Raw genomic sequence first — 24,077 nt, 5'->3', positions numbered from 1 at the left:
GACACAAAACACAAGAAACAAATGCAGTTTAAGGCTGTGGTATCTAGAGAAGAAGACAATCTACATTAATAAAACCCATGGAAAACATACCATAGCCCAACATATAAATGAATGTGGCAGTTAGGGTCTTACTTTAGCAGAACTCTGGTGGTGGTTTGCAGAATCCAATAACTTGTGTTTATTTACTTTGAGTTTTGCAAATCTTAAACACAGGCCTGGAAGTGGGGCTTAAACTTGTAAGGAGACCATGTAGGAAGGGACCTTTCAATTTTTCAAGAGAACAAGAGAAAACTAAGGAGTATTACAGGGTTGCAGTGTGGCCAGAGTTTCTGCTAGCCTGGTGTTTAGACTTCCGTTTGCTCCACAGATAGCTTACTGAGAAAGCAGGTCTCACTATCATCTCTACCTGACAGGTCATTAAGAGAGGGGCATGTGAGACCTTTCAATGAAGACCAGGTCTCCATTGCTTTCAGGAAGGTTGGTGCTAGAATGCCTGTTCATCATTGAGAACAGAAACCACTGTCTTCCCCTCTTGTCCTTATTCTGCTCTGCTGTGATTAGCCACCCTTCTCATTAGTCTAACAAAATACCTAACAGAAGCATCTTAAAAGAGAACTGTGCCCCAGTTAAGAGAGGGATACAGTCATTTCTCAGAAAACCATAGCTGCTAGGGTGTGCCGGACTGGTCACACTGTGTCCTCAGTGAGAAAGATAAATGTTGGAGCTCAGTTTATTTCTCTCCCCATCTCTCTTGGGTCTCAAATAGGCTAAACTAGTCTCAACCCTACTATGTGGCCAAGGATGATCTTAAACTTACTATTCTACCTCCAGAGTGCAGGAATTATAGAAGTGAGCATGTAGGCCGAGACTGCTCATTCATTTCCCGGCTTCCCAGACCCGAATAATAACACAGAAACTACATTAATTACAACATTGTTTGGATAATAGCTTAGGAATATTTCTAGCTAACTCTTACATCTTAAATTAACCCATTTCTATTAATCTGTGTATTGCCATGAGGCTGTGGCCTACCAGTAAGTTCTGGCCGGCAGCTGGCATCTCCCTGACTCCACCTACTCTCTGTTTATATCTCTGTTTGGATTTCCTGCCTGGCTTTACTCCATTGGCCAAAACAGCTTCTTTAATAACCAGCAGTAGTAAAAACACATTCATAGCACTCAAAGGGCAATCCCACGTTGTGAGACCAGCTCCTTTTTCTCTTTTCATTCTGTCTGAGTGTAGTAAAAAACAGATGTTGTCATCCATATTCAGGATGTCTTCCCTCTTCAGTTAAACCTCTTTAGAAATGCCCTCAGATACAGCCAAGGCATGTTTCTTATGAGATTCAGAATCCTTCCAAGTTGACAATGCAGATTAACCAACTCATTAGAAGGAGAAAGGAGGAGAAGGTGCTGGCTGACTTATCCCAGCTAGCAGGCAGCCCCAGCACAGAAGCCATGTTCACATCTAGTTTTATTTTATTCTGTCCCTAAGTTAATATTTTAGACATAGCCTCAGCAACCCAGAAATTTTTTTTCCATGTGAACTATTAGAATCTTTTCCTTTTTTTCCCCCAAAGCATCTCTGAACATTTAAAGATGAGCCTTTTAATAAAATATCAGAAGACAATGGATGGCCATGCAGCTCATATTTTAGAGGTGCAACAAAAATCTAAAACCTACTTCACAAATGAGTGTCTGGTCTCTGGGCATGAAACAAAGTCAACTCATTAAAATTGTGCCTTTGGGATGAACAGGAATGTTCTCTTTCCTTTAGTCACCCTGGAGAGCATGGTCTCTTTTCTTTATTCATCGTGAAATGTTCTTACAGTGCCACTTTTTCTCCATCTTTACACTTCTCTCCATCCCTTTTTTTTTTGTATAATTTTCTCTCTCCTCTTCATTTCTCTTTATACTGCCTCCCTTCTTTCTCTCTGAGTTTCACTTGACTTGCATTTACCTACTCTTTCTCCTTATACCTTAATGTGGAGTGTGGTTAAATTTAAATATTTGTGAGCAAAATAGTTTTACTCTTTAAAAACTTTTATTTTAATTGTGTGCGTGTGTGAGCATGTATGTGTGTGTACACTGTATGTGTGAGTGCAGGCACACAGTACCACAGTGCGTATGTGGAGATCAGAGGACATCTTACAAGAGTTGGCTCACCCCTTCTGTGGTGGGTCCTAGACACGGCACTTAGGTCTTCGATTTGCCTAGCAGATGCTTTTAACATCTGACCCACATTACCAACCCAAAATTTTTTTTTTAATTATTCTTAACATTTAAACCCAGTGAATTGAGAGGTATTGTATTTTCTCAGTCCTAATTATGCATTAATTAGCTTTAGTTAGGTTGTTGAAAAATCTCACAAGATGCAGTAAGTCTGCACAGATGAAACAGTTTTAATGTAAGAGTAAAGCAAAGCATTCTGGCCAGAAGAAAAAGCTAGTCATTGCTCAGACAGAAGGCTTTCGGTCCTTCCATCATTGGATCACACCTGTGTGTGCTGTCTCAGGTCGCTGCCAGCATGCTTGCAAACACCCGTCCTGCTGTAGTCCCTGAGCCTCTCGGGATGAGCTGCTCAAGTAGGTGCATCTCATTCAAATCTCCCCGTCCCCTGAAACCAAGTGCTGGAGATGCTGACCCATTTATTCTAACCTGAAACGACTCGGAGATATTGTGACAAAGTAATTTGTATGTCTCATTAGCGCACTTTGAAGTTCTAACCGAGGATAAGCAGACACTGGGAACCCGGGAGATTAAGTATTTGCTCTGCTCATACCTGTAAAGGTTGACTCGCACGATTCTTCGTGTCTTTAGAGCACCCCATAGACCATTTTTGCTTCCTATTTGAATAAGAGCTAAGGTGAAAGCCAGTGTTCTTAAAACACATGCCCACAGTCAGCATTCAAGCAGACGGAAGGAATGTGCTGCTGCAGGCAGGCCCTTTTCTGGATGCAGGCACACATCTCTCCTCTCACTTTCTGCCTCATCTCCAGGATTTCTCTTCCCTCCTACTCACGTGCTCGCTCTTCCCTTCCACAGTCCTCTCCCACCATTCTACTGCCCTCTGCATCCTCAGCACTTCCTTTTCCTCTGGCTGGCCCATAAAGTTAGGACATCTCCCGGCTCTGGGAGCTTGGCCCAGTCATCCTCCATGCCTAGAGGGATCCAGGGGGCATGATCTTGGTGCTGCCTGGCAAGGCTGTGGCTGCTCTTCTTCAACTCCTCTCTGTTCATGCTTTGCAGATGCTTCCATGGGATGGTGGTACCCATGTTGACCCCAGGCCATGCCTCTCTTGTCTGACAAGACAGGTAGCATATGATTTGGAATGGGGCTCAGCTGGAATACTCCCAGGCCTTAGAAAATCAAGTGCCTTTGTTCCGGGCATCCACCTTACTTACCTCCTTCTTGGTCTCTGAAACTCCTTCTGGCAACATCATGGTTCTGACCTTCTCCTCATCCTCTTCTGGCCTCATCTTGCCTCCTCTTCCACAGTCTTTAGAGTGTGCCTAGATGTATGCAGAATGTTTTAGTTGAACAACAAAGTTGATGAACGGTTAGAAAAGGCGTGAGGATTCACAATAATGTTCCAAATCTGACCACACACGCTGCTGTGAAGTTTTCAATCTTCTGCTTTGCTGGAATGCTGGGGTGAGTCGAAAGAGCCAGCTCATTCATTTGTCCTCTTCCCCAGACACTCACTGCTCTCCCCTCAACAGACAGATGTTCAGAAACAGAGACATCCCTTGCCTAGCAAATCCAACTCTCTTGGGCAGACCCAGTATTCCCACGTCACCACTCTTTCATATTGAAACACCCAGGGTTCCCCCTTGACTCCCCCTCTTAGCCGCTTTCTGCCTCTGTGCAGCTTGAGAGCTGGCTGCATCTTAGCAGTAAGAAGAACAACAATGCCTGCTCTGGTGCTGTTCAGGAGGCGCACAATAGGGCCTCACGGATGAAGTGAACAGGGCAGGTGGTGTGGGAGGGAGGAGTTACTGCAGTGTGTTGTGGTCTAAAGGCTGAAATGCCAAAGGTTCCCAGCATGTTTGACCCACAGAGGTCCCTCTGCTTTGGGGATTCTAAGGAACCTCAAGAACAAACTTAGCGGTTTTAAGCAGGAGGGTCTGGCCTGCCAGGAGGAGAAGGACATGGGCCAGTCTTCACAGACTGGGCCTGCCTGGTTGTCTCCTGCCAGCAGCTTACTGTATCCTTCCTTTCCTGGCACAGTGGCCTGCAAAGCCAACAGCCAACCAAACGTTCCCCAGGCACCTGACAGCAGATGTTTTACTTCTTTGCCCCATTTCAAGTACAAAGAAGTAAGTGGGAAACCAGATTGCCCCCTAACAACAGTCTGATTTCTTCGTCCTTTCTTGGATCATTGTGTACATGAATGGGAAATGTATTCGTCCAGCTTGCAGCTCAGAATGGTCAGGAAATTCTGCTCTCACTCCCGTTCCACCCAGCCACAGCAGGCACTTAGAGGCAGGAGAAGTTCTGGACTCCTTTCTGATCTTTCTGGTGCTCCATGAGCATACCCCTGCACACCTAGGATGATGATTAGCTCATCCCTGATCCCGGGGGGAGGACACTTCTGGATTGAGCCCCTCCCTCTTCCTGGAGGTCTTGATGTGCAGGTATGGAGTACCTGTAGGTGACTTAGTAGACTTGCATCCTGCATGGGTATCCAGCTTCTCAAGCAGAGAACAGCGTAAGAAAAAGTGGAGGGGATGGAATACTCCCCTGAATGCAAAGACCTCTGTGACTTCAAGTATCTTCCCAGCTACCAGATCATTAAGTTTTATACTTAGCTAAAAATCCACGGCTGCTGTCAATGTGGCCAGCAGAAAAACCAAAGAACTCACAGAAAGGAGGATATTAAGTGAAAGAAAACTGAAAATTCAAAGAACAATGGCAAATTAAGATATGAATTCTGCAGTGCTTTCATTACATTATGTAACTAGAGTTGGAAAAACCAAAACGTTCTTGGCTTATCTTCTCAGAAAGATAATCACCACTTACGGGAAATATATACTCACATTTGTATTTAAATTGGGGAAGCAAAGCCTACCACAAGGAGACAGAAAAGTCTTTAAAGTCAATGTCCACAGGAAGAGACGTTTACAGGATAGAAGAAAAGAGAGAAATGTCACAGTGCAGATGATGGAGAGGCTAAAAGTTGCGTTTCTAAGCCAGGTGGCGTGAGCAGAGGAAAGATCCAAGTGAGATCAAGAATTGCTTTGGAAAGTTGGGAAACGTTTTTTTGTTTGTTTGTTTGTTTGTTTTGGGTTTTTTGTTTGTTTGTTTTAATTATCTTTCTGTTACTGGAGTTTTAGGATAAAAAAGCACCAACCCTGGGAGTCCCAACAGACTAGGCTCAGTGCCTATCCCAGCACACCAATTAAAGAGAGGTACTGGTGAAATATAAATGATATAACCACCACAGCCACACTGGGAAGAACCCTACGTGCATCTTCAGCGTACTGCCTTGAGCTCTCAGTTTCATCACAAAGAGCACTGGGGCAGAAGGTGAGGGCAGTGGTGTTGCTCATGGTGTGCTGTGGCTGGTGACTGCTCAGCTCTGGCTTGCAAGAGGGGGTCTGGAAATGTCCCACCCCTGTTGTTAAGTGAAAGGGATCATTTGGTTCCCATGAGCTGTTGACTCCTCTTACAGGGTGCACCTACCATCTTTAGAATCAACCTCTTTGGGGGCTATTCCATCCTGCGAGGCTCACTGACGCTCGGTCCCTGCTTAAAACGGTGCTTAGCAGTCAACACTGTCTCCTGGGTTCCTAGGAGACAGTGACACAGAAGAGGAAAGTCAGATGCATAAACACAGAGGGACAAAGATTCAAGTCAGTGACCAGTGCCTTTCTTTGGTCCTAGATTTAAAACCTTGATGTTTTCAAACTTGTCCTAAAAAAGCAAACAAATCCATTGGGCAATGTACTGTCTCAATGTAGCTGTGGTAACTAGCAATAATTCAGTATTTCATCTGTAGGTGAGGAATTGCTCTTTAGCCTGTCCACTCACCTCTCACAAAAGACAGTATTAATGGAGCAAGGAAAAAGATTTATTTGGTAAGTCAGCAAAGTAAAAAAGATGCTCATGGGCCGCATCCTGGAAGGCCATCTGAGCTTGGTGCGTTTCATACCATTTTTTAAAGCTCTAGGCTTGGGGGTAGCAGTGGGGGATTTAACTTAGGAAATAACTGATGCATCCCAGACATCTAATCAGCAGATATTGCAGAGCCTGGGGGTTGTCAGCAATCTATGAGTTTTGCACTCATGAAGCCATCACATTTTTGTAGAAGGTGAAAATCTTAAGTCGTTGGTCTTGAACTGGAGGAGACAATCCGGGGATTTCAGCTCAGTGCTATTTTGTGCTATTGTGGACCAACACTCCTTGAATGATTAAGAAGAGACCCCATGGAGCTGCTTTCCAGTAATGAATCGTAGAGATGTAGTTAAATGCAGCATGGAGGAGGTGGGGCTAAGTTCTCTGAACTATAAGTCCAGCTAAAAAAATGAGTAGCCGTATATACTGTATATGTATACATGTGTACATATAGAGTCATATACAGTCAGGGCTGTATTTTTTTTCTGCCTTGTCAATCTTAGCTTGTTATCATCATCTGCCAACATCTTCCAGGTTCCAGGACAACATCTCCAACTTACATCTGTTCCTCTTGGCTAAAGAGCCCACCTTGGTTATCCAGGTTTGAATCCTCGCCACTTTCCAATAGACACTACCAATACAATCAGGGCCCATACTTCCCTGTCCATAAAAGTCACCTTTGTGTGCATTTACATTACTCTACATATTTACTCCATTTTTCTTTCAGATTTAACGTTCTCTTCTTGCTCATTTAAGCAAGGCTCTAAATGAGGACAACACTAATTCCTCAGCAATACCAAATATGTTTGATATTTCCTGAAGCATTTGACCTAAGATTGGATTATTATGGAAGTCATTTTTTTTCCTAGTTAACTGCAATGCACTGAGGGGCAGGAAACCACACATCAGGAGAAGAAGTCTACCAGAAAAAATGTCTTCTGGAACCCTTGAGTTTGGATTCACAGCTTTCTAGGCTTGGCTTATTTGATGGTAATTAGTTGGTAGATCCCACACAGCCAGTTCACTGTTCCTTACCAGTTAACTACTGTTAGAGTCAACAGTTGTGGGAAATGTTTAGCTACCAAGATCAAGGACAAGGCATATGTAAAATTCACACATTGGTAGTAAGAAAATATATAGCTAGAAATAGAATTATAGTTTTATAGAGTATCAGATAAGCAAACAAATAAACATCTTTGGATGTGTTCACAATGCTATTTTCCAAAATAATGAAAGTGTTGAAAAGATCTAACTTATCTTTGATTTTATAACATAATTACCTGTCTTAATTACTGTTTGTAGGGCCCAGGTCTACCCCTCCTCCTGAGGTTCATCTTGAGGACAGTTTCTGGTCAGACATTTTGTTGCATTTCCCAGCTATCCTGTGCTCCCTCTGCCCTGCCTGGTGATTAGCTATAGGTCATATTTATTCCACCTCGGGTATGGTAATTTCCCACCTACCTGGGGGGAATTCCATTATGCAGCAGTTAGGTATGTAAGGTTTTTCCTAAACTTGAATAAACAGCATTTGGTTGATTTCCTTTTGAATGACCCAGGTCTCTTGTGTATTCTTTCAATCTCCACGCCCTTGCTTGGCTCATGAATGGTACTGTGGTGGGCAAAATGTACTGAGAGTAATGCAGGAATTACATCTATTCTCTTGTTGTGAAGAGACACTATAGACAAGGAAACATGAAATAATATACTTAACCGGGGCTTATTTACAGCTTCCGGGAGTGAGCCTTGACCACCATGGTGGGGAGTATGGCAGGAGATAGCCGGCATGACACTGGAGCAGTGGCTGAGAACTTAAATCCTATCCACAGGCAGCAGAGAGAGCAAGACTGGGCCCATGTAGGCTTCTGAAACACCAAAGCCCACCCCCATCAATATACCACATCAGACAAGGCCACACCTCCTGAATCCTTCCTAAATAGTCTACTAACTGGAGACCAAACACTCAAATATATGAGCCTGTGGGTGCCATTCTCATTCAGACCACTATGCTACTCATCCTCCTATGTTCAATCCAAAATATTTTACCAAGAAATCTCTTGGGCTGCAATACCATTGATTGCTTCTAATTCCTTTAACCATGTGACACTTGGTTTTTCATATTTTCACCTACCATAAGGAAGTATGCGCTGTCTACTGTAGAGAATCAAGACGAAAAACAAAGGGGGTTATGAAAAATGTAAACCCCCAAATAATATATTTACTTAAAATCATTTCCATGACCTTCACAACAGATGGTCTTTCACACTATTTTGGAAACAGAAAAATAATGTCTCAATCCTCTTTCCCTTTTAATCTAGTCACATTTTTTTCTGGCTCTGGGGCTTCTTCCTTCTATTCTTTGATTTCCACTTAGTATTAGCTTAATACTAGTTCTCTTTGCTCAGAGCCCATAAACCTCCTGCAACATTAGTAGAGTCTTGACATTCCTAGATTGACCTAGGGTTCTAGCCACAAATTTGCCAAGGCTCCCAAAGGCAAAACCCCTGTGTGTCCTGTGCACAATGAAAGGTAGGCAAAATCATTTCTTGTTAAGTGTCTCATAGGAATGGAGACACAAGGAGTAGGAATTTCTTCCGAGTTTGAAAATGATCCCTTTTCTGTCTGTTGTAGAGAGTATTTACCTGCCTACTGAAGAAGGTGTTCCCCAGAGCAAACATCACCTGGTTAATAAACGGAAGGTTTCTTCAAGGCAATGAAGAAGGTGAGGAAACAAAGCTGTGGAAACGTGTTTGGCAACACCAAGCATTAGAAAGCATTGTGCCCAAGTTGATCTTGGCATTAAAACTAATTCTTGCTCTAAGAAAAGAACATCATCTTACCTACCAGGTGTCAGTTTCTAGTACTTCATCTGGTTCCGCCAAGGGGGCAGAAAGCAATATTTCCAGAATAAAACTGGTATAGTTGATTTCTTCAGATCATACAAACCATTCAATTGGTGTTAGCAGAAGTAAATATTCTTTACAAGAACAAAAGCATTCAAATAAACATGTAGTTAATGATAATATCTCTGACTTTGTAGTGTTACTATCTGCTCTGCCTTGTTATTTTAACATATTATGTTCATTTTTTTAAAACACCACTGCTTTAAATCAATTGATAACTTTCACTTTCTCTTGTGAATATTTAAGGCAGGACTGGGGGTGTGGCCGTAGGGATGGATATAAAAGGTTCCTTCATAAGGAACAAGTTTACTGGGAGGATTTAGTTTCTGGGGCAGGAAACACACAGACAATTTCAGAAGAAAGTAGTGTTTCTCATAGGTGGTAACCATGGCAGCATTGCCAGAATAAGCTCGGGCATCTGCACCTGGACAGCAGGCCTTCCACTGACTCTCCCTTCCAACACACAGAACAATAGCTGAATCACACAACTCTTGCTCAATTATTTCTTTTAATTTCTAAAATTAACAACTTCTGCTGGTAGATGAATTTATAGATCCCTTGATGATTAGTTACTGGTTAATGGGGTCACTTTAAAAGCAGTTCACTACAATAACACAACACAATCCTGAAAGTCTACGTTAAAGGTTACAATAAGTATATTTTCGGTTAAGTGAAGCATCCAGATAGGACGTGCCCAGTACGTTCTCACACAAGAGGCCTGGCAATGTGGTCAGAAGTCCACCAACATACAACTAATAACATCTGGCTAATACTTTGCTAACTAATAGCTTCAGAATTAGCAGGAAGAACCTTTCATGGGAGCCAGGCATGTTGACACAGGCCTGCAATCCTTGTATTTGGGAGGTTAAGGAAAAGTTCAAGGTCATGCTTGACTACTTAATGAGTTTAAAGTCAGCCAGAGATATACCAGACCCTGGTCTCAAAAGAAACAAAGAGTCTTTAATGTCAGGACTCTGTGAGAGTTCAGAATGAACTGGCCTCTGAGGACAGATTTTTTTATTTTTTTTTTATTTATTTATTTATTTTTTTTTTTTAATTTTTTGAGACAGGGTTTCTCCGTAGCTTTTGGTTCCTGTCCTGGAACTAGCTCTTGTAGATCAGGCTGGCCTCGAACTCACAGAGATCCGCCTGCCTCTGCCTCCCGAGTGCTGGGATTAAAGGCGTGCGCCACCACCGTCCGGCTTTTGTTTTGTTTTGTTTTAGTTTTGGTTTTTTTTTTTTTTTTTTTTTGTAATTTATTGCCACAATGCATACAATTTGGAACTTATCCTAACAGTGACAGATAAAAGATTCTAGAGAAGGCTCTTGGGACTAGAACTGAAAATGCTTATCAATACACAACTTATTTCAGGAGAAGGCTATGATAAGGCATCAGGATTAGAATCCACATCATCTACTACATTTATAGTTAGGAGGAAGTCCAATCCACTCACACCCCCTTCCTTCACTCTGCAAGGACCACACCCAGATGCACTTCCTCACATTAGGGAAGCTCAAAGCAGGACGGAGCTGTTTTATATTCCTTTGATATCTTTTTACTACCTGGCCAGAGTCTACAGAAGAACCTCCCCAGAGTTCAAGCCAATTCAAGTACAAGTCACCAATTTCTCCATTACTAAATGGCACTAATGAGTTGAAATAATCTACCCCAAGCCTTTGAACCCATAGTCAGGAGAAAATCATAGAAAGAATGCATAGTACAGCCCAACTATGGGTCAGTGCCACACAGGGCTGGAACACTCGCCACGGGTTAATGCCAGCTTTGCTAGAACTGGGCCTTGCTTCTCCAAAGCTAAATGCCAAGTGCTTGAGAGCCTACATTACTAGTAATTAGCTGTGTGGTGCAGCATCAGTCTCTAGGCTCTCTACACAGATGGGGATGGAGGATGACTTGAGTCACGCGTTAAAGGCCGGTCTGAACCACACACAGAGACCCTTATCTCAAAACAAAGTCTCAAATCAACTTTTATTATGCCATGTCTCGGCATCTCCATCTGGCTGATACAGAAAATGTCAGGGACTAATCATTCCTCCATCTGTCCTGCAGGAATATACGTTACAAATGATAAGAAGACTGACAGAAGTGGATTTGGGGAAGTAAAGTCGGTTTTAACAAGGATGCATGGTAACAGGCTGGCCCAATCCAACAACGTGACAGTTCAGTGTATGGCTCTGTCCCCGGGCCCCAGAAACAAAATGTGGAATATCTCATCACAGTCCATCATGCTTCCTTTGGGTGAGTTCCCTGTTGAGCAAAGTCAATAAGGCTGAGCCAAGAGTGCCACCACCTCAGAACAGGACTAATTGGAAAGAATGGTATTTTTATTATTTCCAAACCAGTACAATACCAGAAAGCTCTCCACATAACCTGAAATTGCTAAATTTCAAAATATTAAACAATTCGTAAGTAGAATCACAAAATAATTTCTCCAAATAAAAATCAAAAATGCTTCCTTTTTCTATAAAGATTTTCTCACAGTATTTTTTTTTTAATTGTGATAACCCTTTCTTCTTGTCTTGTCTTTTTTTTTTTTTCCAGATGGGTGTTTCAGGTTATTGCCTCCACTAGCCTGGAACTCAGTATCTAGTACAAGCTGATCTCTAACTTCTGGCAATCCACCACTTCAGCCTCCCCAGTGCTAGAATTAGAGTCCTTAGTCACCATAGCCTAATCACAATGTTGAGTCAACTGGCATACTGGTTTGTTTATCATCCCATGCAAATTAATAATAACACTTAGTATTAGCAGAAATTTAAACTATCTTAAAATTCCTGGATCATAAATATATTTTGGACTGGTGAATGACTCAGCAGGTAAAGGCACTTGTTGCAAGCATGACAACAGAGTCCCATCTTCGGGGCCCATATGGTCGAAGAAGAGGACAGACTCCAGAAAGTTGTCCTCTGATCCTCGGGGCGTGTGCTACGACATATGCACTCAGGCGCACACGCACAAATAAACAAATGTTCAAATGAAGAAAATAAAAATGAGAAGATTTAATTAGTCCCAGCATGTGTAACCTCAGTCTAGAGATGGATGACTTGTGTACCATAATAACTTCACTACCCTAGTTAAACCATAGTATCTACATGGAGACTTTTATGACTGGAAAATATTGATAAATTCAGCCACCCCAGCTATTATGAAATTTGAATAACCAAATTTACTACCCTGAATCATACAAAAATAATTGAGATTTGACTATATAAAATATGACAATGGTCTCAGGAAATGTGGTGACAGCAGACATGTGTATTTCTAAAAAGCTATAACGATGGTTGTCAAATGTGCATATTTAGTAGCACTCAGACAACACCAAACAGATTTGTGAATCTTTATTACAGCACTATAGAGCTATTAACCTCTTTAACTGTTATCCTAGCTTCATAAAAGTTGTCTATAACCATCCATAAGCATATACTAATTTATTCCGGAAGCCTTTTATACAGGACAGTTTGCATTGCGCCCTGGTAGCATCCTAGACACAATGCTTGGTTACTGGATCTGCAGATGAAGGATTGTATATCTTAGTACAAAGCTTTTCCCACACTAAGAAGCAGGTGGCATTCCATGCTGGGCCAAAGGCAATTTCCCCCGAGACTCTACTTGTGTCCAAATAATTAAATATGAAAAAGAATCCCTGTCAATTCGGAGTCACTCATTCAGAAATTTCGATGGACTTATATGAAAACAGCTTTACTCAACTTCAGTCAGCTCCCTGAAAAATGAGCACAACTCTTTCTTAGAAGTTGGCACACGGGTGGGGCTGCAGTCTAAGAATAGTAGGAAGTTTATTATGTCTCATACAGATGTACCAGAGCTGAGCTTTGGCAGAAGCTGAAGCCGTGAGCTAAAACACTCTAAGATCTTCAGTTCTTAAACAGAATACTATTCCCATGTGTCCCCAAACCAGTGCATTCTGATATTCAACCCAAACTTTGTTTCAAGATCAGAAAATAATAAAAACTTTTAAGATAAAAATGAATACTGATTTTCATACCCAAACACACTATATTTCAAATTTTACAGAGAAGTCCCTCTTCTTTCATAAGTGTAGACTCTGAGTGAATAGGGAAATTTTAATCACCAAATGAGCTTTTGGCCTTCACAACAAGATATTAAAGCTAATAAATCTCGGAGTTTCCCAAAATCTGGTTCCCAAAACTATAGCTCCCTTTCTGGCCCCATCCAAACACAAATCAACAAATCATTGTGTTCTTACTTGTGTAAGTGTGCTCATGTATTATTTCAGGGTATGGAGAAAGTCAAAAGCTATCTCTATAGCTGAGAGAAGAGGAACACTAAGCATTTAAGTGGAAGATTCTAGACAGATACTTTTTGCCCCGTGACTTCCTACAATAAGCCAAAATTCATACTTGTGTCTGCTTCTAGGGATCCTGAAAATATAGAGAATCTGCTATGCACACAAATCATCCAGACATCTTGTTAAAATGTAGATTCTAATTCAGCAAGTCTGGAGCCGAGTTCTGTATTCTAACAAGATGCTGCAAAAAACTTCTCCCGCTGGTCAGGGGGCTCCACTCTGAGAAGAAAGGATCTCATGTGCCCTGGGATTTGGCTCATTTTTTAGATGTACCGGGAAAGGGCTGACAGCTGTTCATAGGAAACCTCAGAACTGATTCAGATGTTCTGGTGGGCCAAACTCATGCCTGCTGATGGGGTGGTGAGAGGCTTCTTTGCCTACAATAGGGCTGTTGAGGGCCAGAAATCCATCCCTTTCAACATTGCAGCAAATAGAGTGACCTAAAATGTTCGTGAAGCAACCCTACTTGGTTCTACACCTGAGTGTTGGGAAATAACCTATGCCTATTAGGCTGTAGTCATGTCTTTTTAACAGCCCCAATTTTTATTTTGACCAAGGCAGTGTTTCTACTTTTTGGTACAATCTGAAGTTAGACAGATGGTTTATGAGCTCAGATTTCATGTTGAAATCTATGTGGGTTTGGACATGGGGCAAAGAGCTCTTCTTAGTATGCAAATCTTATAGTAAAATCTCCAAAATGTACTGCAAGGCTGACCCCTTCGCCTTCCAAAGATGTTTGCTTATGAAATATATCAGAATACTGTTCTAAAACAAAAATGACCATCAGTAAAAAATAAACGCCTTACATTGTATCAATCTGGGACAGAACATAATCAATACCTTCAATTCCAGGAATTGGCACTTCCTCTATAAAGGGTGAGACAGCATATATTTTAAGTTTTGTAGATAATATTATCTTTATCATAATTACTCAACTAAGAACTACAGCACAAAGGCTGTTATGCACAGCATGTAAGCAAATTAGTATGACTGTATCCCAAAAATATTTCATACATAATGTAAGAATGAGTGGGATTTGACTATATGCATTGGCTTACAGCCTCTGTCAAACCATCCCAGAGAGATAACCATGTAAGCATTCATCTTTCAGCCACACACCCCATCTTCCCAGCATGCCATTTTAGAAGAGGATGCTTATTAAGAGCAGTCAGAAAGGCACTTAATGTTGGTCTTTCTGGCAATTTGGAAATGATGGTCTATACTACATCATTCTACGTATCAATATCTGTAAACACAATGAGGAACTAAACCAGTTTTTCTTCATTAGGAGGGGCATGACCCATCAATAAAAAATGACAAGACTCTTGGTAGCATTAAGATCAAAGGAAGGAGGTATATCATGAAGGTCCCCTAGGAAGCCCAAATTTTAAAGAGGTTCATATGAGAAAGCTTGAAAATGTAAAAATGCTGAGAAATGGCAAAAAGACTAGGAAGTCTTCATGAGTCAACTACCCTTGGGTCAAAACACTGCCTTTTGGATAGAATGTGTAGTTCATGAAAGATGGAAAAGAGATGGTCAACACCAAGATATTAAGTGTGACGTTTGAGGATTCGAGACTAATTGTAGACTGATGTAGGAGGGTCTTCTGTTTTGCATTGATTTCATTGGTTAAATAAAGAAACTGCCTTGGCTTTTTGATAGGGCAGAAAATTAGGTAGGCGGAGTAGACAGAACAGGATGCTGTGTAGAAGGCAGTGAGGCAGGACGCCATGGCTCTCCTGCCCGAGATGGACGTAGGTTAGAATCTTGCTGGTAAGCCACAGTCATGTGGTGATACACAGATTTATTAGAAATGGGTTAATTAAGATGTGAGAGTTAGCCAGGAAGAGGCTAGAGATAATGGGCCAAGCAGTGTTTTAAATGAATACAGTTTCTGTGTTATTATTTCCGGGGCTAAGCTAGCCATGTGGGTGCCAGGTGGGATGAAAAGCAGACCTGCTCACCTCATCACTACAGTAGATGGTAAACAAGAAGAGTGTGATCATTTTCGTAATCTAATGACTCTAATCTAAACAGTGATGTTGTATCTAGAAAACTCACAAAATTGTCCAGGCTCAAACATTAATTAACCACATTTATTTCATCTATATTTTTTTCGAAAGTTAACCAATCCTCCTTATACTTGTAATTAAAAAAAAAATTCCTTCAGGGGCAGGAGAGATGACTTAGAGGTTAAGATACGCTGGTCTTCCAGAAGACCTGGGTTTGATGGTGAACTACAGACATCTGTGAGTCAAGTTTTGAGAGATCCTATCCCCTCATCTGGTCCCTGGAGGCTGCCTGGTGCACATGTCTGCATACATAAATGCAGGCAAAACTCCCATATACGTAAAACAAAATAATTTTTTAAAAAATTCCTTCAGTAGAACTATTTGTAAAGCACATAATGGTGGTTAAAGAAAATTAAATGAGTGCAAAACAACACATCTTAGCTTCTATTGAGAGAGAGAGAGAGAGAGAGAGAGAGAGAGAGAGAGAGAGAGAGCAAATAAATATTTTAAAGTATTGAAAGAAAATTAAAGGTAGCTCCACACCCCTCCAACTCACAAGTTAATCTCACTGCCTGGTCTGTATCAAGTCCTCAATATTGATTGCTAGATAATGAACAAATATGCTTAGAGCTAAATTCATATCTTTTACTTACAATATTTTATCCATTATAAACATCTGCCTAACACTTTCAGATTCGGAGAATGTCCCAACGGAACACCTCACCAGTGTGACAGGATCTACCTTGGGCACACAACCTTTTCCAAATGACAAGGTGTCTTCTACAAGTAAGGATGTTCTCACACTACTTTTAATTTACATAACCTACTAATGCTTTAACTAACCAGGTGGTTAAAACTAGGAGACTTGTATGGTTCATGTCTTTCCTTGCTATGACCTTTGGCATAAACCAAAGTGCTGTTCTCATAGTTCTTAAGAGCTAACACTTGAAGTCATGGACAAATTGAAGTCAGTAAATATTCAGCGAGGAATTTAAATTCTGTATTCATTATTAAATAGTAAATTGGCAGTTCTCCAAGACATCTTCTCACTGGGGAGCTTAAAAAAGTTGTTGCAAATGGAGAGACTGTGGGTCTCAAATAGTTGAACATTTTATGTTTAAATTTGTCTGGCCTCAAATTAATTGACCAGGATGGCTAGTGAGTACTGTGAGTTCAACCCTCCCATCCACAGCAGCATTAACAGTGGGAGCCCTTGGTCAGTGTTGCTATGGTAAAGTCATGCATGGCAGGGAGTCTCAGAGGTTTGTATTGATGCGAACAAGGCATAATCCTGATGCCCACGGCCTTTGTACATTTAGAGATCCATGGTGACCTCTGATATATAAAAAAAAAAAAACTAAAGTATATTTAGAGTAGAAGCATGGCTTTCATTTCATATTTAATTAAAACTATCGATTTTGCTGGAAAATGAAATAAAACAAAAGCAGGCCACAGGAGTGAACAATTGCTTTAGCTGGTAGCCTTTTACATTTCACCTACGGTCACTGTCACACACAGCTACCTTGCAGAAAGTGAGAAGTGTCTGGCAGGTGAAAAATGCCTGTAAACCACCCATCAGAAGTTTCACGTCCAGGTTCTTGGTGTTTTAGAACACTCTCCCTCTCCTGCTCCCCTCTCCTTCTTCTTTGTCATCACCCTTCTCTTCTTTTTTCTAACTACCACTTTCAAAGGCCAATAAATTACAACAGACATTTTCACTCGGCAAACATCGTCATCATCATCATCATAATAATAATAATATCTTAAACCTCTGCAGTGCCTTATGTATCATTTGTACATTGCTGTGTGAAAAATTACTTTGGTACTTAATGCATTGTAAAACATCCCAAATGGTTCCAGGAGCCTGGAATCCACAGCTTAGCTGGACCACACTAAGGATTTTTAGTGCCGTTGAGTTTGAGTCATTGCCCTGTGCTTCAGTCATCTGAAAGATCGGTTGGAACAATAGCACGTACATCTGAGCTCAAGCATGCTCTCAAAACAAGATGCCTCAGTGCTCACTGTGTGGCCCTCAGTAGGACTGCATCTAATAAGGCTGTTGGCTTCCTCCTGACAAAGTACTTCAAGAAATAATGGCTATAGAAAAGTAGCCTTTTAAAGTCATTCTCTCCCACAGTGCAGGTCACCTCTGCTTCGTTCTTTCCATGAGAAACAAGTATATTCTCAGGGGAAAGGCTAGGATTCCATCTCTTGAAGGGAAGAGTAGGAATTGTGATCAAATATAAGTCACTGTGCTGTATCATTTTAAATGTTTTTTATATTAAATGCAATGTTGTTTTCCTTCCTTATTTTTCATAGTGGAGAGCACAAATATCCTTTCCCTTATTCCAAGCAGGACACTGAGACACTAAACATGATCAGCACCTAGTGGTAACAGAGACTCTATTTATACAAGTCTGCTGACTCTGAATCTAGTTGCATTAGATAACACTTTTCCCCAACCAGTCTAACACTTAAACAGACCAGGCTAGATTTGTTTTGTTTCTAACATGTACCTAGATAGTATGTATAGGTGGTCATAAACATTAATTGAATAGCTCAACAAATAAAAGAATTGATAGACTATTATAATTTGAAATGTCATTTACTATTTATAATATTATAGGTATATAATATTATATATAAGAACGCTATGGTGTTAAAAATAATGGCAATTTTTATTCTGCCATCAGAAAGTTTGAAGCCCCACATGAGATAGATGACATACACATGTGACCATAATTAAAAGCAGGAAAGTGAAAGGGGACATACCCTGTGGAATGGAAATATCCCAGGACAATGGGTCAGGAAGTGCTATGCTTAAAGTTATTAGTTGTCCCTATGGCTTCAGGCAATCAAAAACATTTTTAGGGGAAGGGAAATAAAAAGAGAGGTGAAAGGGGGGGGGAGAAATAGGTCTTGTGTGTACCATATTCATTTTACTAGAGGAAGACCTTGAAAAATGTCTTAGAGAAAATGACATGAGCAGTTATGTTTGGGATCACTTGAGAAAGTATCAGTACATAAGCTTGGTCAAGGAGACAGTATCGTGTATCAGAGGAGGAAAGAAGGAGACTGGAGAAAACAGACAAAAGAAAACATTGAGTCCAACATAACCACACTTTAAATAATATCTGTGGTGGTTTGAAAGAAAATGGACCCCAAAGGGAGTGGCACTATTAGGAGGTGTGGCCTTATTTGAGTAGGTGTGGTCTTGCTGGAGGAAGTGTATCACTGTGGAGGTGGGCTTTGAGATCTCATATATGCTCAAGCCATACCCAATAAAGCAGACCACTTCCTGTTCCCTGCAAGTCAAACTGTAGGACACTCGGCTACTTCTCCAGCAGCATGCCTACCTGTCTGCCACCATGTAGCAGCATGATTATAATGTGACTAAACTCTAAAATTGTAAGCAACCCCAATTTAATTTTTTCCTTTATAAGAATTGCCATGGTCATTGTGTCTCTTCACATAAAAAAAAAAAAAAAAAAAAAAAAACCTAACTAAGACAATATCTTTGGTAATGGGACAGGTGCTCACTAAACACATTATTTTTAGAAGAACATAATTATATTTTAATTTAAAATATTTAAAAGAGGAAATAAGGTAACAATTCATTCACCAATTACTGGCATCAACTATTCTTCCACATGCTGGCCAAGTGGCAACAAACAAAATAGAAAAATACCCTCCTGGCACTTACATCCTGACAATAATGCCTTCTAGTTGACTTGTTTGTGGAGCTAGCCAACATGTTAAGTGCTTACGTTTGACCAAATACCACTTATATCTGTGAAGAAATATAAAACATAAAATACATAGCTGCCATTTTAACAGAGAAAGCACAGGAAACTTATTTGTATGCAATGTGTGTGTATATATATTTGTGTGTGTGTGTATTTGTGTGTGTGTGTGTCTGTGTGTGTGTGTGGTAGTGGTGGTTCTCCAGTAAGGTGACAGAACTGAGAAGTTTCTGGAGAACTAGGCCCTCCTTAAAGTAAGGTACCATTACTTCAATGACCTAAGAACTTTCTTAGATGACAGTTTAATAATCTACCCTCCCAACAATGAGGGGCAATCTGGTAGTGTCCAGACAGATTTGGAGTTGACTCAGTTAGGTGACAGCATCCAGTGAGTAGAGGGAAGGCTTCCCCCAAATATTGCATAACACAGGATGGCACAGCTCTCATCACAAAACAATATTTAGTTCAAATTGTTAACTGTGCTGAGTCTGAGAAACCTGGCTTTAGATCAACCTCAGGTACAATTAGGACAGATATCCTTTGCTCTACGAAATCCAAGTGAGAGCTCCTCAAGATGGTGACTACAGATTACATTTGAAACAATTTTTTGACTAGTTGGTATATGCCAAAGATCATGTTTAAATCAGTAACTATCAAGCATACCTCAAATGAACTTATGTGATTGGTCCAGTCATTGACTTACCCCCTTATAGTGGCAGCAACCTAGAGGGCCATTGTAAAGATCTCCTCATTGCTGACACAGAATCTGGTAGGAGACATCTTTGAAGGCTTTTTTGCAGGAGTCCATATTTGCCATGACACAGAAGTCGGCTTTCAGAAGACCATGTGTCACTCTCAAGTCCAAGGTGTAAGGAGATACGCAACTCAATCCACATTACAAAGCTCCACTTCTGCCTGCAAGCGGTGGCCTTCCCATGCTTGTACTCAATAAAAGATGATCTTTAAAATAACGGGGGGGGGGGGAGGCCGTACCGATGCAATACTCTTTCATTCCAGAAGGAGAACTTCATAGCTCAAACAAATGGCAAGAAGTTTCCTTCCTCTTCACAAGAGTTCACTAATGTGTGCTGGGTCCCCGCTGTCTCCTCAGTGAAGTTCAATGAAAAGATGGCTCAGTTGGAGTTCAATGATAAAAAGGGGGCGCAAATAATAAAAGAGGTACTCTTAGAAGCACAAGACATGGCAGTGAGAGACCATAATGTGGAATTCAGATCCAACTTATATATAGCTGAGTCCACCTCAGGAAGAGGCCAATGCCTGAAGCGCCTCTGTTACCATGGCCGAGGTCGCTTTGGTATCATGGAGAAGGTCTATTGCCACTATTTTGTGAAGCTGGTGGAAGGACCCCCACCCCTACCCGAAGCACCCAAGACAACAGTTGACCATGCCAAAGAGTATATTCAGCAACTTCGAAGCCAGACTATCATCCACGCTCTGTGACGGTCATTCTGGCTCCACAGTGTATATAGTTTATGTTTATTTTAAACAGTAAAAACAAATTGTTTTTATAAAAAAAAAAAAAAAAAGAAGAAAGAAGAAAAGATGGGAGGCTGACTCAGCGAAAGCTTGGGTGTAGCAAGCAGAGACGTGTGGCAAGCTGAGGGCGAAGTAGCGGTGATGTAAGCTTAGAGGTACGGTTGCACTCAGAACAGTGCTCTCAGGCTTGCAATTCATCAGCTACTCATCATGTTGTGTAAAACAGGCCACAGGGGCACGAACCCAGGCTTGCGTAATCAGTCAAGACATTTGTCCATGTTACAACAGACAACACAGCATGCTTGCAAACATCCTGGGGAATTTATATGGGGCCACACTACAGTCACAAGGGGACTCAGTGGCTCTGTTGTACAGAGCTTACAGGCTACATGAGTCTTGGCCTGATTCTCATCTCTCTGCCCACAATACCACAGACCCTTTGGCTCTGCCTCCTATTTTATGTCTCTGCCCGGTCCTCTGACCCATTGACATTAATTTTGATATTGAGCCCTCATCAATAACTTACCTGATTCTCACCGTCTGATTTCCTACTCTGAACATATAGAGCACAATACCCGGTCTGCTCTGATTCCAGCCCTTGGCCTGTTCCTCATGTGGTAACAGCTGGCCTGAAGAAAGCAGATGATCATGTATGGGAAGCAGAGGGCAGGGGAATGAGTGGGGGGGGGTACAACAAAACTAGAGACTTACAAATAAATATGCCAGAAATGGATTGAGAACAGACTCAGGAAATGCATTATTGGATGATATCAGAAGGAAGACACACAGACAAGCATCAGCAGTTCAAGACACTGGGTTCTAAAGCAAGGGAGTCCCAGAGAGTTGAAAGGAGGCAGAGGGTGTTGCTGATTTGGGTGTGATGGTAACTCCATTAGTTTCCATATATAGACATGGAAAAGGAGCAAGGCAGGAGAGAGAGCTAGGGTGTGGCTTAAAGGCAGAAATCTTGACGAACATATGTAGATCCCTGGGCTCATCTCTCCAGCACCGTTACTATCACCACCACAACCAACTACGACAACAATGCTCAGAGTGCCACGGTGAGCATGCAGTAGGCTTGGGGAAGGCTGCACGCAGTCTAGAGGGAAGGATCGGCTCAACTGGAAGAAAGACGCAAAATGGGTCTTCAAATTATTATCCTTTTAACACTTTTTAAACTTCATTATTTAAAAAGTTTATGACTTATTTAACAATTACGCACCGAAATTAACCAGGGCCCCAAACTAAAATCGTCATCTTCAGCACAGCTGTAAATAAACTGAGGGCATCTTTGAGAAGAGAGGCAGGAGTCATAAGGACCGGTGGGAAGAGAGGTGTGATGGGGCCAGGTGAAGATGAGCTAAACCAGTGGGCTCTGGGTTTAGAGTGATCTGGATGACAGTCTCTGTGGCTTGTCAGCGTATGAGGAAAAGGAAAGAGGAAGCGATGTGCATGGAATGGGAGCTGCAAGAGCAGGCAGCCTAAAGACTGGGTGATGTTGATTTACAATGACCTACGTTGATGGCAGTCTCAACAAGGCATTTGTAGAAATGGAGGGTCACATAGCAGATCCTCACCAGGATTGCGTGACTAAATACGGGGACAAAGACAGGCTTTTAGAATACTGCCACACAAGTGCCTTCTGGCTTTCTCCTAGCAATTATCTAACCATTTTTTTCCCACTGACATGGCTGTGTCATATAGTTGAACGGTGTCCCTGATATTTGTCGAGTTCTCCCAGTGAGTCTGGAATTATTCTCAACTATAAATCCATTGTTTCATTTCATTCTGCCAATAGCACAAACTTGAAGGGTTATTACCACCCACTTCACAGGAAAGAACACTGAGACACAAAGAGATTAAATGGCAAAAGTAAAGTCGTGCAGAAGGTTGACAAGTCAGAAAGGAGCCTAGGTAGTCAGATCACTGCCTCTGTCAGTACAAATGCCTTTTATGGTGGATAAATCCCTGCTCATGTGAAGTTGTTATTGTGCCTGCTCACCCAGAACACCTGTATTAATCTTTCTCTTTGCTGGACCAGAGGTTCTTGAGAAATTTAGTCTCCAAGAACGGACCTCACATCTCCTTTGTTAGAAATAATTCAGAGGAAAGAGCACCCTTCCCTGCTTTCCTTCCTAGCGCCCTTCCGTGCTCTGCCTCTGCCTACAGTCACCTTAATACAGTCTTTGTTGTAGGTACGGCTCTACAACATCATGCTCACAAAATCGCCATGCTCTCTTTTAGTTCTAGAAAATCCCGAGGCAGCAAGGCGCCTCAGAGGGTGGGGTAAATTTTGAGAGTCAACTCTCTTCTGCTCTCCATGCTACAAACTGAACTCAAGTCACCTGGATCACATAGTAGGCCCTTTTACCTGTTGAACAACCTTACCAGCCCCAGGTGACCAATTTTTAAAATTACTAACGATTATCCTGTCTGCAACTGTACCACATATGTGGAGAACTCTGCCTTGCTTTCTGTTGTCCTCGTTGAGTTGGTCTTGAACCCCTTTCAGACCAATAATCTGGTGGTATATGGTCTTGTTAGCCCTTCATTTAACATGTTAGACAAGCAGGTTGTGACTTGAGTTTTGGAGTGTTTTTAGGACACCTCAGTCTCACCTCTGGGACTGATAAGGCTCGTGGGAATGTGTCAGTATGGCCCAGATTCTCTTAAGCACAAGTCTGCCATCTCAGTACCACCTTTAAGGGCCCTTTGTGCTGTGGGTGGAGAGAGCTGACGGAGAGAAACTCTATGTTTGTGCAGGAAATTGACAGATTGATCCAAGTACATTCAGTAGATGCTATAGTGATGCAGCGGAAGGCTGATTGAAAACACTGTGATATGGAAAATAATTTAATTTTCAGGCAATATCCCTGGGATACAAGGGAAGTCTTGGATGAGTTGGCCTGACTAACCACATCGTTCTGACTGAACTTGCAAATCTTTTTTATTCTTGCACTTGGTTGATTATATAAGCTGGACTGGGTAGCAAAAAAAGAAAAAAATTATTTTCTCCATTATTCTCTCTTCAAATGAGCTCTGTTGAATAGTTTCTTGGCTGCTGGAAGAAATTTCAGACAAATTACTTGGCCCTTTGGGGGGTGATTTTCATATAATAAATGTCGTCTGGTCTTTTTCAGCCCCTAGAGCAGACATATATCAATAATTTAAAAGTCTTGTCAAATGAAGTGCCGAAACTTGAAAAAAATTAATTTAGTCCAGAATTTCTCTTCATTCCCTTCTGCAAGCATGGGTCTGTGTTGGCCGCAGAGGGCTGACATGAATTGACTTTGTGCTTTATGTCTGTGTGAGGCAAAGACAAGGAAATAGCTTCGCAATGCCCTGGTCTGACTCCAGCCTGGCTTAGAACCCCTCCCTCAGGGAACACGGAGAACAGAGAAGAAAGAAGGAATAAGTAAAAAAGGGTTTCCTTTAACAGGCTAGCTCTAATCTAATCTAGG

At 41.5% G+C, this 24,077-nt stretch overlaps 2 protein-coding genes across 2 annotated transcripts in view; one reads left to right on the top strand and one right to left on the bottom strand.

The window, feature by feature from the left end:
• The window catches only part of Cd96 (CD96 molecule), a 77,017-nt gene that overhangs the window by 30,259 nt on the left and 22,681 nt on the right, over positions 1-24,077 (top strand). The window contains exons 6-8 of the mRNA XM_057765222.1: positions 8,746-8,836; positions 11,086-11,274; positions 16,070-16,162. Of these exons, the coding sequence (XP_057621205.1) occupies positions 8,746-8,836; positions 11,086-11,274; positions 16,070-16,162 (373 nt within the window). The remainder of the gene's footprint in view (positions 1-8,745; positions 8,837-11,085; positions 11,275-16,069; positions 16,163-24,077) is intronic.
• Zbed2 (zinc finger BED-type containing 2) lies at positions 2,901-3,443 on the bottom strand. Its single transcript, XM_057763696.1, is given in 5 exon segments — positions 2,901-2,956; positions 2,959-3,036; positions 3,039-3,095; positions 3,098-3,302; positions 3,405-3,443. Coding segments are annotated over 5 exon segments (435 nt in total).

This window comes from Chionomys nivalis, chromosome 3, assembly GCF_950005125.1.
Source record: "Chionomys nivalis chromosome 3, mChiNiv1.1, whole genome shotgun sequence".
NCBI lineage: Eukaryota > Metazoa > Chordata > Mammalia > Rodentia > Cricetidae > Chionomys > Chionomys nivalis.
Note: the sequence above shows the minus strand (reverse complement) of the source record. Positions and strands in the feature narration are given on the sequence as shown.